The sequence below is a fragment of the Hemicordylus capensis genome, chromosome 2 (assembly GCF_027244095.1).
Source record: "Hemicordylus capensis ecotype Gifberg chromosome 2, rHemCap1.1.pri, whole genome shotgun sequence".
Lineage (NCBI taxonomy): Eukaryota > Metazoa > Chordata > Lepidosauria > Squamata > Cordylidae > Hemicordylus > Hemicordylus capensis.
The window spans coordinates 323,588,348-323,605,676 of record NC_069658.1 but is presented as its reverse complement, the minus strand read 5'-3'; the positions used below and the strand labels follow the sequence as shown (position 1 = coordinate 323,605,676).

General features: G+C 45.6%; 1 protein-coding gene across 10 annotated transcripts in view; it reads left to right on the top strand.

Moving 5' to 3' along the window:
• Positions 1 to 17,329, top strand: part of DOCK3 (dedicator of cytokinesis 3) — a 448,426-nt gene that overhangs the window by 369,128 nt on the left and 61,969 nt on the right. For all 10 annotated transcript variants that reach the window (XM_053296419.1, XM_053296418.1, XM_053296424.1 and 7 more), the window contains 3 exons: positions 3,958 to 4,044; positions 5,013 to 5,192; positions 11,981 to 12,064. In XM_053296419.1, the coding sequence (XP_053152394.1) occupies positions 3,958 to 4,044; positions 5,013 to 5,192; positions 11,981 to 12,064 (351 nt within the window). The remainder of the gene's footprint in view (positions 1 to 3,957; positions 4,045 to 5,012; positions 5,193 to 11,980; positions 12,065 to 17,329) is intronic.

The window sequence follows — 17,329 nt, the reverse complement described above, 5'->3', positions numbered from 1 at the left end:
CCCGGGCCCACCACCGCATCCAGTTTCCCCCGCCGCCTCATCCGGCGGCCATGTTGGGCGGCCAGAAGCAGCCGCCCCGAAGAAGCTGGGTAAGCGGCGGCGCGGCCAGGCCTCAGCCATGGATCTGCCACGCCGCGTCCTCTGGCCGAGGCGGTGGCTTCGCCACCACCTCGGCCAGTGTCCCCCGCCGCCGCTTACTCGGCTTCTTCGGGGCGGCCGCTTCTGGCTGCCCAAGATGGCCGCCGCGTGCTGGCGGTTGTGTCTCCCTTGCTCTGTTCTGGGCATGCGCGGAGCGCATGCCCAGAACAGGCCAGGGAGGCACGAACACACGCTTGGTGTTCGTCCACAGTTGGACACCAAGACTTTTATTAGAGAGGATGATGGGTCTGAGATCATGGGTCTGAGCTCTTGCCCTAACATTGCATTGTGCCTGGAAATCATTGTGAAAGATGAAGAATATTCTCCCTACCCTCTACTCTGCTCCAAGCTTGGAGGAGCAGATCATTTTTGATATAGCAGTCTGTTTCCAAGGCACAACACCTCAGAAGTGCATCATGAAAATAAGCTAGGGATGTGTGTTTCGTTTCGGATACAAAACGTTTTGTGCACAAAACAGGCCATTTCGGCTGTTTTGTAGCCAAAACAAAACACCAAATGCTCAAAACAGAAAATTTTGTAGCCAAAACAAAACGTCCCTGTTTCAGATACAAAACGTTTTGTTGTTTCTGCTGTTTTGGAACTCCATTTTGCAATCGCAAAAAGTCTTTCTCCTTCAGTCTCCATTTTGAGTTTTGACATCTGTTTGAATTTCCAGCCCTTCCAGCCCACAGATTGGCCAGCGAAAGCATGGGCCGATCTGCTGGCAATTGCCTCCTTATTCCTTTTAAGCAAATTTAAGGGTAAATTTTACCCTCATTGGCTAGTGGGGCAGTGTGCGTTTACCCTCATTGGCCAGTGGGGCAGTGTATATTTCATTGTTGTCGTTTCACACTGTTGTGTGTAGATCAATTGCATTTCAGGCTCTACTGTTGTTGATGTGTGATGTTGATGTTATTTGTGGTGGATTGGGGCAGAAAGGGGGCTTTGGGGACAGAAGAGTGGTTCAGGTGGTAGTGCCCCAATGGGTGCCTGCTGCCACCCAGATTCCAAAGGAATTGAGAAAAGGGCTGATTTTTAAAGAATTTCTGAAATTGTCATATCTTTGGGGCAGATTCAGGGCAGAAAGGGGGACTGAGGGGCAAAACAGTGGGTTGGGTGGCAGTGCCCCAAGGGGTGCCTGCCACAACCCAAATTCCAAAGGAAGAGGGCAAAGGGCTGATTTCTTAGGAATTGTTGAAGTTTACCCTTCTTTAAGGTTTCCCCCCCAGGGAATAATGGAGGTTTCAGCAGACCCATAACTCCACCTGTGGGACACTGGGGTGGCTAGAAGCAAGTGGTGGTGTAGAGCACACAAGGTGCCAACCACCCCCATGGGTTGCTAACCCATGGGGTGCTGGGTTCTGTTGTTTCTGAGGTGTTCTGAGTGTAGATTCTCTGGTAGCATATGAGATTTTCAATGACAAACCATGAATCCACTCTCATATGCTACCAGAGAATCTGAATCTACACTCAAAACATCTCAGAAACAACAGAACCCAGTACTCCATGGGTTAGCAACCCATGGAGGTGGTTGGTACCCTATGTGCTTTACACCATCACTCACTCTAGGCCACCCTGGTGACCCCCAAGTGCAGTTATGGGGCAGGAATTATGGAGGTCCATAATTCCCTATGGGAAAGAACTTTACAGATGTGCAAACTCCTTTACATCTTTAAAAATCAGCCCTCTGCCCAATTCCTTTGAAATAATTCTGGCAGCTTCCTTGCCCCCACTGGGCACTACCACCCACCCTACTCTGCTCTGGGCCACCCCTTTCCCCCCAACATGAAGCTATACTTTTGCTGAAACCTCCATTCTTCCCTCTGGGGAAAATCCTATACTTCAAAAATTCACCAAAAATCAGCCCTTTGCCCAATTCCTCTGAAATTTGGGTGGTAGTTTCCACCCATTCGGCACTACCACCCCCACCCACTGGTTTGTCCCTGGGGCCATTTTTAAAAATCCAAAACATTTCGGATTCGGATTTTGCAATTTCAAACAAAAAACAAAACTGAGGTGTTTCGGACTGGCTGATTTCGAACAAAGAACAAAATGGGGGTGTTTCGGATTTGGGCCAAAAACAAAACAGAAAACAAAACAAAATGCACAACCCTAAAGGGCTCAAATCTCCTTTCTGGCTTGGAGCTGTAAGTGCAGAGTGTGAGGAAACAGGGATCTTCCCACAGATATACTGAGCTTTGGTGGGCCTAGGAAACCCAGATCAACTGTGGAATGATACCCTTTACAGCTCCAAGCCAGAGATGAGGACTGGAGTTTGTTTTTGCAATGCACTCCTGAAATGCCTCAGAAGTGCAACACTATGTAAGGAACAATACCCCCCGCCCCACCTACCCACCCACCTCCATCTCCAATGCTGGAGCTGGGGAGGGAGTTGAGGAATTGTCCCTGTTGAAGCAATGTGCTTTCAGCACACAGCACAATGTCAGAGGTATGACCCTGATCTTTGGGGTGGGGCAGGGTCCTGGTGACCACATGTTTTTGGTTATTATTAAAGCCTGCCAAAATTAGTGGACCCTTGTTAATAAAATGATGCAAGATGAGGTAGTTTTCATAACCAGCCTAAGCCTTCCTGGTCTGCCCCCAGCAGCGTTAGGCTGTTTGTGAGAGGTGGTATCCTTGTGGATCCCTCCACTCCCCGCCTGCCTAAGCCCCTTAACAAACCCAGCCTTTAGCTGAGGTTAAGGGTGCTCTCGCACCCTTACCACAGCTACCGGGTATTGTGTGTTTCCTCAGGCTGCATGCAGCCCGAGAAATCACAGAGATGGGCGCATAGAGCGCTTATCTGACAGGGGAATCCCCAGTGCAACGCGTGTGCATGGAGGGATGCCTGTAGGCCAGAACAACAAGTTCTAGCCCCAGATCCCTCTGCCCTGCTCTGTGCTTCATGGAGCTGCATGGAACACGGCTGTCCATGTGGGCATGCAGGAGGCACACCGAAGTCAACCTGCTTGGTTGTCTGGGGGTAAGGTAAGTGGAAAACAGCCTTTCCCCTTGTGCCCTCTCTGCCCGCTCAGGGCAATCATGTTAATACCCTCTAGGAGAATTTGGTTTCTCTCCCTCTGTCAAAACACCAGAACTCAAGGTCACCAAATTAAATTGATTGGCAATAGATATGGAACAGAGAAAAGAAGGTACTTCATGCAACACATTGTTGATTTAGAGAATCCACTACTGCAAAATGTGTTGATGGTGACTTATTTAGTTAATTTAATTGAGAATTAGACTGTCCTCTATTAATTTGTCTGTCAATGGCTAAATGAAACCTTCGTTCAGAGGCAGTGGTCCCTCTGAATACCAGTAAAGTAGTTTGTTGCCTTTGTGTTCTCTGTTAAACATCTGATGGCTATTGCTGGATCCTTCATCTGATCCATCAGGGCTTCTGATCCGACAGAGGAGAGCTACAGGGCTTCTGATCCGACAGAGGAGAGCTGGTCTTGTGGTAGCAAGCATGACTTGTCCCCATAGCTAAGCAGGGTCTGCCCTGGTTGCATATGAATGGGAGACTAGATGTGAGAGCACTGGAAGATATTCCCCTCAGGGGATGAAGCCACTCTGGGAAGAGCAGACGGTTTCAAGTTCTCTCCCTGGCTTCTCCAAGATAGGGCTGAGAGAGATTCCTGCCTGCAACCTTGGAGAAGCCGCTGCCAGTCTGTGAAGACAATACTGAGCTAGATAGACCAATGGTCTGACTCAGTATATGGCAGTTTCCTATATTCCTATGTTCTTATCTATCCCACATGTGTGATGTATAAGAGTTTGAAACACTGGGTTTTGCATTTTCTGTATTTTTCTTTGCAGAGCTTGTGGATTGAACGCACCACTCTAACACTGACTCACAGTTTACCTGGGATCTCTCGGTGGTTTGAAGTAGAGAGAAGAGAACTGGTAACAAGGATTATACTTTTTGCTTAAGGGGTTAATGGCTATCTAAAGGGAAAGCATGGGCAACTTTCTGCTTGTTTCTCACAGTTTAAAATGGCCATTTGCACATAATTATCTTCTCATTGACACTAATTCAGATTGCAGTACAGGCAAACTTCCTTACTTGTGGGGGTTCCATTCCTCACCTATTACCGCGAGTAAGGAGGCATTGTGCCTATGGGAACTGGGATTAGGTTCCTGGATTGGGGGGAAAGGCAAAAAATGGTGAAAAAAACTGCACCGTGCTCCACAGGGTCTCCTTGTGCCCTCCTTATGCCCAGCAATGCCCCCCAAACCGTGAAATGCTCCCCATACTACAAAAGCATGGCAAAAATGGTAAAAAGGGAGGAGATACTGTACCATGCTCTGCGGGGTCTCCTTATGCCCTTCTCGTGTCCAGCAATGCCCCCCAAGCTGCGAAATGCCCCCCAAAGCCATGAAAAATCATGGGGAAAATGCCTTTTAAAAAAAGAAATGAATCACAAAATGGCTTTTGCTTACATCCTGCTTACAAATGATTACAAAATGGCAGCCGGAAGTGACCTCCGCTGTTACTTCCGGCCTCTAGGAACTGTGAAAATCTGGGTTTAACCCTTTAGTATCCACAGATAATGAAATCAATTATCTGTGGATACTAAATTAGACACCCACGGATATAAAAAAACGTGGGTGGTGAGTCCGTGAATAGTGAGGTTTCCCAGTATACTCAGAGAAGCAGTATTGTGTTTAGAGATTACCTGTCAATTTTTCATAGTCAATATGACAGCTTTCATAACTGCTAACCAATTCTTATGTTTGCTAAGCTGAACTTTAAAAACAATGCTGAGATCAGTGTCATATGTCAGATGAGTGTTCCTCAAGAAATGGTTGGAATTTCTTTAACAGAAATGTGATGTTGATTGATGCTATTGGTGTGCTCTATTGCCTCATAGGTTGAAGTAAGTCCTTTGAAAAATGCCATTCAAGTAGTGGAGAACAAAAACCAGGAGCTAAGAACACTGATAAGCCAGTACCAACACAAACAAATGCATGGCAACATCAATCTACTCAGTATGTGCCTGAATGGAGTTATTGATGCTGCTGTAAATGGTGGCATAGCACGGTATCAGGAGGTTAGTAAAGACTGTTTCTGGTTTTGTGGGGAACACTTCCCTTTTGCTAGCTATTTTAGGTATAAGCAACATATGTGAAATTTCATTTTCATAACAGATTGAAATTGTTAAATTTGTTGAAATCAGAATGTGGGCATATAACTAAACATTAGGTCTGTACTATCAAAAGTATTGGAATTCCCAAAATAGTGTCATTCCTTCTCCCCACCATCACAAGGAGGCCCCAGGTAGTATGGTAGGGATTGCATTATGTTGCCCCAGGTAGTATGGTGGGGGTAGTATGGTGGAGGGGTGCCCCAGGTAGTATGTTGGGTTCTTCACCAGCACTGGTGTAGAGAAGGCTGGGCAGATGGGGAGGTCAGGGAGTCATGCAGGGGAGAATGGGGATGAGCACAAAGAAGCTGGGGGAAACCGTGGGATGCCTGGGGACTGTAGTTCCTCTCAAAGCTTTTCCCCACAGATGCTCCCAGCATTCTCCTCACCCACTCTGCATTCCCCACACCAGTGCTGGGTTCAGGATTTAAAGAACCACCACCCTACTATCTGGGACACTTGCCCCTCAATCAGCTGCCTCCCCATGCTGAGAGGAGGGAATGGCGCTATCAGGAGTTCCAATACTCCTGATTGCCCAGCGCTACTAAACACTACTCTGAGCATTTTATATTTCAAATTTCAGCATTCTGCATAGTTTGTTAAGTAGGTGTCATAGTTTAATACTTATAAAAATACTGAATTTAATTGTAAAACCTGAGCTTGCAGTTATAGTTGTGGAGCAGGAAACTGATATACTGCTGTAATGGGACTGGTGCTCAGCCTTCCTGCAACAGAAGGAGCGCTGCAGATCCGCAAACCATCTTCAGCATCCCTGTGCTGAAGGCTGCTTTGTGCAATGAGCCAGGAACACAGGGGGAACAAGGAGTTATTTCCATGTCTCTCTCTCCCTCCCAAAGCCCATTCTACATGTGGAAATCTGTTCTTGAAGACTGTAAGACCCTCGGGAACAGATTTTATTTATTTATTTACTTACTTACTTAATTAACATATTTCATACTGCCCAAAACTTACATTTATGCAGTGGAAAAGGAAGGGAGAGATGGCAAAAATTGCTCCCCCTCCTGCACTGCAACCAGTCCTCTGTGCAAAGCAGCCTTCCACACAAGGACACCAAAGGCTGCTTGTGGATCTACAGTTGCCAGAGGTCTATGGATCATGTCAGCCAGTCCTTTTTAATTTATTCATAATATATTACAAGCAGCAAGGTGGCCAAATTTGCAGAGAACTCTAAACTATTTAGGGTACTAAAATCCAGATAGACTGTTAGGAGCTTCAATATAATCTCTTCAAACTGGGTGGGTGGGCAACAAAATGACAAATGCGGTTCAGTATAAGTAATTCTTACATTTATTTATTTATTCTTTAAATTAGTAAGCATAAAGTGGTGCAAATTGGGGCAAAAAATCTCAACTTCACCTATACACTAGGGGTGTGCATGAAACAACTTTTGCGATTTGATTCAAGCTTGAATCAAACTGCAAAAAGCTCAAATTGATTTGTTGAGAAGAGGCAGCTTTGTTGGCTGCCTTGACAAATCAAACTTGAATCACTTGAATAGATTTGATTATTCAACTGCCATTTTGAGGACTATTTTTCTGGGGGAAACAGTATCAAAATTGTGTTTATTTCCCAGGGAGATCTGGTCTACCAACTGGGATTGGCAGGTAGAGCAATTCTCCACTCTGGACTTAGTACGTCTGCCCGCCTCGGAAGACTGGTCTACCTGGGTAGACCTGTCCTCCAAGGCAGGTTGACACACTAACTCCAGAGTGGAGGGCTGGTCTGTCCACTGATCCCATTAGGTAGACCAGCTGTCATCAGAAAAATGGCCTTTGAATCACCCTAATTGATTCAGGTCAAATCATGAATGATTCTCCTCAACTCCGAACCATGCCCTCTATTCTGAGGGTGATTCAATTAAGGATCGAATTTGCTAATCACTCCAAATTCAACCCAAATCTATTCAAGGGTGAATCAAATTGCACACCCCAGTATACCCTGATGGGATCTGAGATGTTGGTGATTGACCAGGAGAGGGATTATGGGATTGTGGTGGATAGCTCCTTGAAAATATCAACTCAGTGTGCAGCAGTGATGAAAAAAGCAAATTGCATTCTAAGGCTCATTAGGAAGGAGTTAGAAAATAAAACTGCTAATAATATAATGCCATTATTCAAATCTATGGTGTGGCCACTATGTACAGTTCTGGTCACTATATGTTAAAAAAATGATATAGAACTGGAAAAGATATGAAAATGGGCACTTAAAATAATCAAGTCTAAAGCACCTTCCTTACAAAGTAAGGCTACATTTGGGACTTTTTAGTTTAGAAAAAAAGTGACTTGTGGGAAAAATTATATTGGTTTATAAAACTATGTATCGTGTGGAGACAGTGGATTAGAGATAGGTTTTTCTCTCTCACATACAACATTAGAACCATGGGTCATCTAATGAAACTGATTGCCAGAAAATTTAGGACCAACGAAAGGAAGTATATTTTTGCACAGCACATAAACTGCCCAGAGACACAAGTTTTGGGCGGTTTAGAAATATGTCAAATAAATAAATAATCTGTGGCAGAGGATGTGGTGATGGCCACCAGCTTGGATGGCTTTAAAAGGAGTTCAGATGAATTCATGGAGGACAGGTCTATAAATGGCTAAGAGTTTTGATAGCTGTAGGCCAGGCCTGCTCAACCTAGGCCCCCTAAGTCCTAAGGGCACCCTGTTTTTGTACTACAACTCCCATACATACATACTCCCAACTATAACTCCCAGCCACAGCGGCCATTGACAATATGGGAGTTGTAGGCCAATATCTGCAGGAGGGCCAAAGTTGAGAAGCCCTGCTATAGGCTATCTCCGTGTCCATAGCTCTTCTTACGTTCTTTAGAAATATCCTTTAGAAATCCCTCTTGCTAATTGCATATCAAAACTAATTCTTTTTCTAATGCTTAATGAATGTGCAGTAACACACACTGAAACATAGTAGCTATTAAAAAATCAAAAATCAAGCTATTAAAAAATCAGTAGCTATTAAAAATCAAGTGTCTTGATTTTTTAAATAGCTACTGTTATTTGTGTATTTCACAAATAAGAGGGGTGGTGCGTTGGTAATGCTTAACATTGTCATGAGAGTTTTAATCAAAATTATTGTCTCTTTGGTCTTGGAAATGAGTGCCTAGCATTATTCAACAACAATGTTTTGTCAGTGAGGAATTGCCTGTGCTATTGGGCTTACTAGATGGATGGATGGATGGATGGATGGATGGATGGATGGATGGATGGATGGATTTATATTTATACATTTAAACCACCTTTCACTACATGTTATTTACAGTGGCTGACATCCTCACTAATGGTCCACACCTGCAATAAAAACAAGATGTGCTGGTAAAAACTAACCTGCCTGCTTTCCTTACACTATAATCTTAATTGATAATTACCAATTTCTGCTTCAGACAATCATGCATCGACCGTCTTGAATTGGAATGGATGACATCATCACAAACTACACCATTGAGGTGCCCCTATATGTCCCTACAACTGTACCAAATTTGGTTCAGATTGGTTAGGCAATTCACAACTTAGCCCTGTGTCTCAAATGTTCACGCATCCACCATCTTGAATTGGGGTGGATGACAACACACACAGACACCTTTCTGGGTGAAAGCTGGGTGATCTCATAAGCTTAATTCCCTTAAGGAAAGTAGGCTAAAACACATGTGTAACACTAGCTGTCCCTCTTTTGATGCACAGATGCTTGTTTGGGTAGGGTGATTTTCACCAATCCCCCTTCCGTTGGAAGTTCTCAGTACAACCTTGGAGTACATCCCTTCAAGGTTGCGCTGGAAGGGATGTACTGGATCACATGGAACACTTCCAGGGAAGGAGAGATTGGTAAGCCCCGATCCACACAAACATCTGCTCTTAAGAAGTGGGGCTGCTAGTGCTGTGCATGTGATTTTTTTTTATCTACAGGCACACTGCTAGTGAGGATGTCAGCTATTACATTTAAAAACAATTAAAGCAGTACTAAATTAATTTTAAAATACAGAAGCAGGATAAAAACCACACAATCTAAAACCTCACTAAAACTCCACTGGCACCCACAGAAGACCGTAAATGGTCATATAGCAGGTTTTCCTCTTATTTCCCAGCAGTTTGTCTAAAGAGAACAGTCTTTAGTTGTCTGCAAAAGGCCTGGAGAAAGGTGAAGGAGCAAATCTCCCCAAAGAGGAGATTCTACAAGGGAGGGTGCAATCATTGAGAAGGCCCTGTCCTGTATGCATGACAATCAAGCTTCCATAGGTGTCAACACTCTCTACTTGCTGTTCTTTTGGATGGGTAGAAACACTTTGGGAGTAGGCAGTATAAGATAGCTGGGTCTTAAGCCACTTTAAAAGTGATAATGAGTACTTGAATTGAACCTGGAAACCAATCAGCACATAGTGTAATTCTTTTACAATTTAAGTAATATGGTCACTCCAAGAGGCCCCAGAAAGTAACTTGGCTCCCACAATTTGCACTAGCTTTCTGAATACTCTTCAAGGGCATCATTACATGTAGCATGTTGCAGTAGTCCAACCCTGATGTGACCCAGGGATGGTTTAGCATAGTGAGACCTGCCTTCTCAAAGAAGGATCATAACTGGTACACAGGTCAAACCAATGCAAAAGCACTCCTTACCACCACTGCTACCTAATTATCCAGGAGCAGTACCAGATCAGAAGAACCCTCAGACTACACATTGTTCTAGAGGGAATGCAATCCCATCTATAACATGTTGATCTCCCCTTCCCTATTCTCTTCTACGGACCATTAATACCTCCATCTTGTCTGGATTCAGTTCAGATTGTTTGCCCACATCGAATCTCTCACTGCTTCCAACCTCCAGTTCATCACGTCTCTTGACAGCCTGGGATCTGATGACCTATTAAAATAGAGCTGAGTGTCGTCTGCACATTGTTGACACCTACAACTTCTTCAAGTGGTTTTATGTTGAACAGCATGGAGGACAAGATTTAATTTTGTGGGACCTCAAAGGCCAAAGACCAAGGGGTAGGGTTGTGCACTAACCTGTTCAGAGGCCCTTTTACAGGCCTCCGAACAGGTTCAAACAGCCAGCAGTTCGGCCGGTTTGAAGATAGGGGACACTTTTATTGGGCGAGGGAGGGTGCAGTTACCTCCCTCCCGTACCGTGTTTCCCCTGCCGGCACTCTCTTTAAAACTGGTCTGGTGGGGTGACAGCATATCTCTCTGCCGCCCCATTCCCTCCTCGGTCTGGAAGTGACCGGAAGTATCCTGCGCACGTAGACATTGTGTTCGCATGCACGCTGAGTGCGCGTGACATGAGTGCACGCACGCCCAACATGCGCATACATGTGGGGTACTTACAGTCACTTCTGGACCAAGGTGGGAACGGGGCAGCAGGGAGGTACACTGCCGCCCCACTGAACTGGTTTTTAAGAGAGCACCAGCAGGGGAAATGCAGTGGGGGCGTGTGTAAGTGAACCCTCCCCCACCCTTAAATGAGTCCCCTCCGCCTTTCAACCGGCCCCCTCCGGTTCCATGCACATCCCTACCAAGGGTCACCCAGAAGTCCCCCAATAACACCTTCTGAACCTTTCCCTCAAAGTAGGACCAGAACCAATCCAAACTTGAACCTCCAATCCTAACCCTGCAAGATGGTATCAGAAGTTGCTGAGAGGTCCAGCAAACCAACAGAGATACATACCCCCTGCCAAGTTCTTGGTGCAGATTGTTTGCCAGGGTGACCAAGGAAGTTTTGGTTCCAAACCCAGGATGGAAGCCTGGCTGAAACGGGTCAAAAGAATCCATATCATCCAAAACCCTCTGTTACTGTGATGCAACCACATGCTCTTTCACCATATCCAAAAAAGAAGATATAAAAAACCTAAAGTTACCTAATTTGGAAGGATCGAGAGAAGGCTTATTCACCTCACCAACACCTCTTTGACAGCTGATGACACCTTCTCTTCTCTCAGCAAAGCATTGAATATATTCCAGTGATTTGGCCATCCCTCCTTTGGAAGCTTTTGTCAGCTAAGACAGAGAAGGATCTTGTCCACATCTTCAGGCTGAAATGTATATAACACAACTATACTAAACAATACCAAAGCAAGTCACTTCCTACTGCAGATAATCTAGAGGCTGGGTTGGAATGGACCCACAACAGAGTCATGCCTTAAGAAGGATTGCATCAGCAACACCACCGCTATATTTGTTTTCTGTTTCTGTGTATTTTTAACATAAGAGGAGAGAGAAAATAAAAACATTAGACGAGAGAGAAAGGAGGAGTATGGAAAAACAGGACAAAGAGGAGAGAGAGAGACAAGCAGAGATTGTGAAACTTGTATGGTAAAAAATTTAAAATAGATCCCATGTTGCAGGTTAGTGCTAGTATCTGGTTTTGGCTCTGAAAAGACTGAAGGCTAATAATATACAGTATAATACAGGTGATTAAAACTATGGTTGATTGATTGCCGACAAGTCGGTGTCGACTCTTAGTGATCACATAGACTATGTATCATAAAATTATGGTACTATAATTATATGTGATCCAGAATACTAAAAGAACTTTAAGTAAATGATGTTTCCATGTTTCCCTGTGTAGGAACAAAAAATAAAAGAGTCTGTTCTGTCTTTCTCCTTGTGTCCATTAAGACATATTTTATTGCATTCCTAAGTAAAAGACTTTTCTTTCTCCCACAGGCCTTTTTTGATAGAGATTATATCACCACTCATCCTGGAGATGCAGAAAAAATCACACAGCTGAAAGAACTGATGCATGAACAGGTATTCCTCTGCTTTTAAATATGCAGAAACAGTACAGTGAGACAATTTGATTTCCTCAACAATATGTACAATACAAGAGCAAAGTAATTAATTGTTCAGCGGCTTTTTCAATTTATATTGTTTTAATATAAAGTTATTTTCTAAAGACTTTTTCCACTGCTAACATTTTACTACCTAAATTAGACAAGAAACTTAAATTAGTCTGGTGGCTTGTCAATAAAAGCATTTTCTATGTAGAAAATGGCAGCATCATTATTACAGTGAATATTTATATACTGCTTTTCAACCAAAGTTCCCAAAAACAGTTTACATAAATATAAATAAAGATGTATCCCTGTCCCTAAAAGGCTCACAATCTAAAAAAGAAATAAGATAGACACCAGCAACAAGCGCTGGAAAAATTATTCTGATGCTTTCACTTATTTCCTCACCCACATCAGTAGGGTTTTAAGAATGACATAATCAATTTGCCACACATTTGGATTAAATACTTTAAAAAATTACTTCTGTTAACCATGAGTACATTGCTACCACTATCTCACTTTTCTTAAAAGTTCAACACTGTGGTAGCCTTTTGTAATTGTTTTCACCTGCAGAAGCAAGAATGGCAAAATTGTCCAAGACAACATAATTTAAAATTGACATTTTGCAAATTCAGTTTCTTTTTTTAAAAAAAATATTTCTGTTATAAGTAGAGATAGAGTTTTTACAGGATTAAACATATCAGGATATTATAGGGGTGTGCACGGAACCGGCTAGCCCTGTTCAGTTCAAGTGTGAACTGCATTCGAACCTGACCAAGCCAGTTCAGTCCAGCCCCCACTGAACCCCCCCCCCGTCCAGTCCGGTACCTCCTAGCCCCTTTGGGGGGCTTCCTAAAGGCCACGGTGGGGGGTCCACGAAGGTTCCCCCTCCCCCCACCAGCCTTGTTTATCACCACCGCAGTCTGTAAAATAATCCCCTTTGGGCCTCTGTTATTCGGCATGGCAGCCATTTTGCCTGCCGCTGCGCATGCTCAAATGGCCTCTGCGAGGCCTGGCATGGAAGAAGGCTACTTGCTAGATCAGAACTGAATAGGTTGGCAGTAATTGATGTCTCCTCTTTCTTCACTGCATTTTAAGAGAATATTAAACACAGGAATGATATGTAGACATTTTGATGTCAGATAAATGCAAAATGAAATATAGTCCTGGAATAATGTGGAAAGGGAGTTTCTTCAGCGTGGTCTCTGTCTTTTACACCAATGGGCTATGCACCTGCACAGAGAGCTTGTCGGTACCTAATAAGCTCAATTCTCCTAATTTAGGCAGGAATCCCGCCCCCACCTGCTATATGTGGCTGCACCACACCGCATCCCCTCAGTCTTCGTCGTCTGCGCTTCGGTAAACATCGTGGAATCTTCAGCTTGGCAACGAGTAGGACTAATTCTTAAATCCTCTTGTTGTTTTTCTCCTGTTTTTCCCTGTTTCACACTATTATTGCTTTCTTTATCTCGCACAGTAGCGCTTTTTTCTTGGCGTTTTTATTTTAACAGTCCCCCACCCATCTCCGTGGCTCCAGTCCCGGCTGGGACAGAGCTTGGTGGCCGGCCAGCCCATAGTGTTCTATGACAGGCATGAAGAATTTTAAGAAATGTGTTCACTGTGGATCTAAGATCCCTTCCCCCTGTACTCATACCAAGTGTCTTCTCTGCCTGGGGGAACCCCACATTGTCAAAACCTGTATTCATTGCCAAAGGTTTACAAAGCAGGCCCGAAAAAATAGGGCTTCTCACTTGCACGCTGCCATGTGGGACTTGGTCTTCCATTCGTCGGAGGCCTTATCATTGAAGCAATTGTTTAAAATGGCTTCTTCGATGCAATCAGAGCGATCGGACTTCGCTCCTACGGCACAAGAACTCCCAGCCTCGGTACCAGTGTCATTGACACCCATTTCAGACCTATCGGTGGTCTCAACCCCTTCTGTGCCACTAGAAGACTTGCCTAAGCATCCTGTGCCTACAGTACCAGACCCCCTCCCCCCGATCCCTTCGCTATCGCTACCGAAGAAGAAGCCAAAGCTGGTTCCACATCTGCCGGTGGGTCAACACTTTCCGCCTATTCCCAAGAAGAAGAAGCCCCCACCAGTTCCTTCTTTGGTGGCCCCGCTGGTTAAGAAATCGAAATTGGCTTTTTCGGGGCATGGCGTGACAGTCGTGGACCACGCGTCACAAGGTCACCCGGCCGTGGTACTAGTTCCTTGGATACCTAGCTCTACTGACCCTTGCCAATCTAGTTCACCGGTGGCCTCGGTGTCTCCCAGTTGGACGCCTGACAGTACTCTCACGGGTCGGGAACTGTCAGTAGTAACTGACGAGAGAGAATATGCTACGTTGGATGATGAACCCTATTCGCCGGACAAGCCTGCTGCAAATGTGTTGTGTCTACCTCGACATCGTTTGTCTCCCATGTGCCGTGTGAAGCAACCCACCCCCCCTTGGGGATCGGAGAGTGCGTTGGGACTTGGAGGAATGCTCCTCCAAATACAGATACAGAAGAGACTGGGATCGACTTGGGCCTTCGTATGCAGATCAATACTGTGTCCCTGCACTACATTCCCCATATGTAGAGGACAAACTCTCCTCTTATGGAGATTGTCGTCGAGACACCGTCATTTATAGACAGTATCCCTCGGATTATCGTTCTGACTGATCTGACTATGGGAAGCCCCGGTACGGATCTCGGTACCGAAAGGACTCCTCTTATGGAGGAGCCAGGACTATTGATAGTTGGCATGAGGTCCCTTTGCATTCGAAAGGGAGGCCTCACTCTTGCTCTCCTCAAAGAGGGTTTCGGGACCATGCTGATGGTCACGGATTGCCCTCTGAAGTCCCGATTCGATCTTCAGCACCAAAACCTACCCCAGTACCATCAGCGGAGGCAGGTGGGTCGGTACCGGAAACATTGGAAAGCCAGACAGATTCCCCAGATGTCCCTCTGGCATTGGCCCAGGATTCCTTGGTGCCTCCTGAGTCGGAAAGTGACAGTGAACCTGGCTCTCCAGGCTCAGACACTGTCTCCCTGGGGCCATCCCCTTTGAACAAGGAATCAGACTCTAAGCATGTGTCTCCATCGGAGGACCTGAAACTATGTGGCCCGCATGGCCTCTGCCCTAGGTGTGAGCCTTGATACGCAACAGAAAGGGGAATTGGACCTTTATTCGGCCTTATTGATGTGGAGGCTAAGGTGCCAGCCTCTCTGCCACTTAACACTGTTGGGAGAGGGACTCCTGTTGAGAGTCATGCAGGGACACTGGAAAAAGCCAGCAACTCTTTTGCAACCCAACAGGCGTTTGGAGAACTTCTATAGAGTGCAGATGCAGGAGGATAAGGCTTTCTTGAAAAACCATCCCACCCCAACTCCATTGTGGTGGAGGCATCCCTACAGAAGTCTAAAGGTCACAATCATTCTGCACCAGATTATAAGGAGGGCAGGAAGTTGGACTCCTTTGGGAGGAGACTCTACTCAGCATCAGCTCTCCACTTTCGGGTTGCCAACTACCAGGCTTATAACACCAGGTACAACCACTTTTTGTGGGGGAAAGTGGCCCCCTTTTTGGACCTTCTGCCACAGGATATACGTGATCTGGCTAAGGCCTTCCTCCGTGAGGTGGTGCAGGTGGCAAAGCAAGAACTCTGCTCAGCTAGACACTCTGTGGAGTGTGTAGCAAACGTGATGGCCATGTCCGTGGCTCTCTGGAGGCATGCCTGGCTGAATTCATCCAGGCTGACCTATGAGGCCCATACTAGGATTGAAGATCTTCCCTTCGAGAGTTCTAGCCTCTTCACGGAACAGACTGATGGCACCTTACAGAAGGTGCAGAAGTTGAGGAGTACAGTGAAATCTATGTCCTACTCTTCCTCTGCCCCTAAGCTGCAGAAGCCATCCAGGTGGTCCCCTTACCAACAGCCGAAGGTTCCTTCACAGCAACAATCCTCATCAGAGCATTTTTTCCAAATTCCTTTCAGAAAAAGCAGTGACTATTGGGCCTTTTGGACTTGCCTGGCTCCCTTTGCAGCAAATTGGGACAAGTTGACTGTGGATTAGTGGGTCCTCACAGTCATACCTATGGGCTACACTCTTGAGTTTCACTAGACACCACCGTTGTCCAGGGTTGTGACTACTCTGTTGACTCTAGCGTTAGACCAGGAGGTCTCTGCTCTCCTCTTGAAAGATGCGATTGAAAAACTCACCAATGGGAAGAGCCCCGGCTTTTATTCCTGTCATTTATCGTTCCAAAACCAGATGGTGGTCAGCGCCCTATACTGGACCTCAGAGCCCTAAACAAACACCTTGTGTACAAGCATTTCCGGATATTATCGTTACCGACTATTTTGGCCTTGTTAGAAAAAGACATGTGGATGGTCTCTCTGGACCTGAGACACACATATTACCATATCTCAATACTCCCGCAACATCACCGCTTCCTGCATTTCCAGATAGGGGGCATCACTTATCAATTCAAGGCCTTGCCATTTGGTCTGACGACAGCCCCGAGGGTTTTACAAAATGTCTGGCCCCAGTGGTGGTGTTTCTGCAAGAGCAAGGGATACAGATCCTACCCTGTTTTGATGATTGGTTCATCCTGGTGGGCTCCAGGCAGGCTGTTTTGGGATCTCTTGATGCAGTCATAGATACTCTGCAGAGCCTCAGCTTGCAGATCAGTTTTGAGAAGTCTCAGCTGGATCCTGTCTGCAGGATACAGTTTTATAGGCCTGATCTTCAACACAAGCTTGGAGAAAGTCTTCCTCCCGGAGGCCCGCATGGAGGCACTGGTACGGCTGGCCTCCGCACTCAGTGCAGCGTCTGTTAGGCCATATGGCTGCCACAATGTATGTGCTTCCACATGCATGCCTCTGGATGCAAATCATTCAGAAGTGGTTCCTGGATGTGTTCAACCCACTTCGGGACTCTGCTTAGTTGGAGCACATGCCTCCTTGAATGGTGCAGCTGGGAAGCTGCAGCTTGGTGGACAGAGATTCATCATTTGGAACTCGGCGCTCCATTCCAGGTCTCCCGTCTTCACTGGGTGATTATGACCGACGCATTGGAGTTTGGTTGGGGCACTCATTCGGGTGATTATCGCCTGAGCGGCCACTGGACATCAACAGAGAAAGGTCGGCACATCAACTACCTGGAACTGTTGGCCATATTCCATGCCCTAAAGGGCTTTTTACCCACAATTGCGGGTTGTTCGGTGACAATCCAAACCAACAATACAATGGTG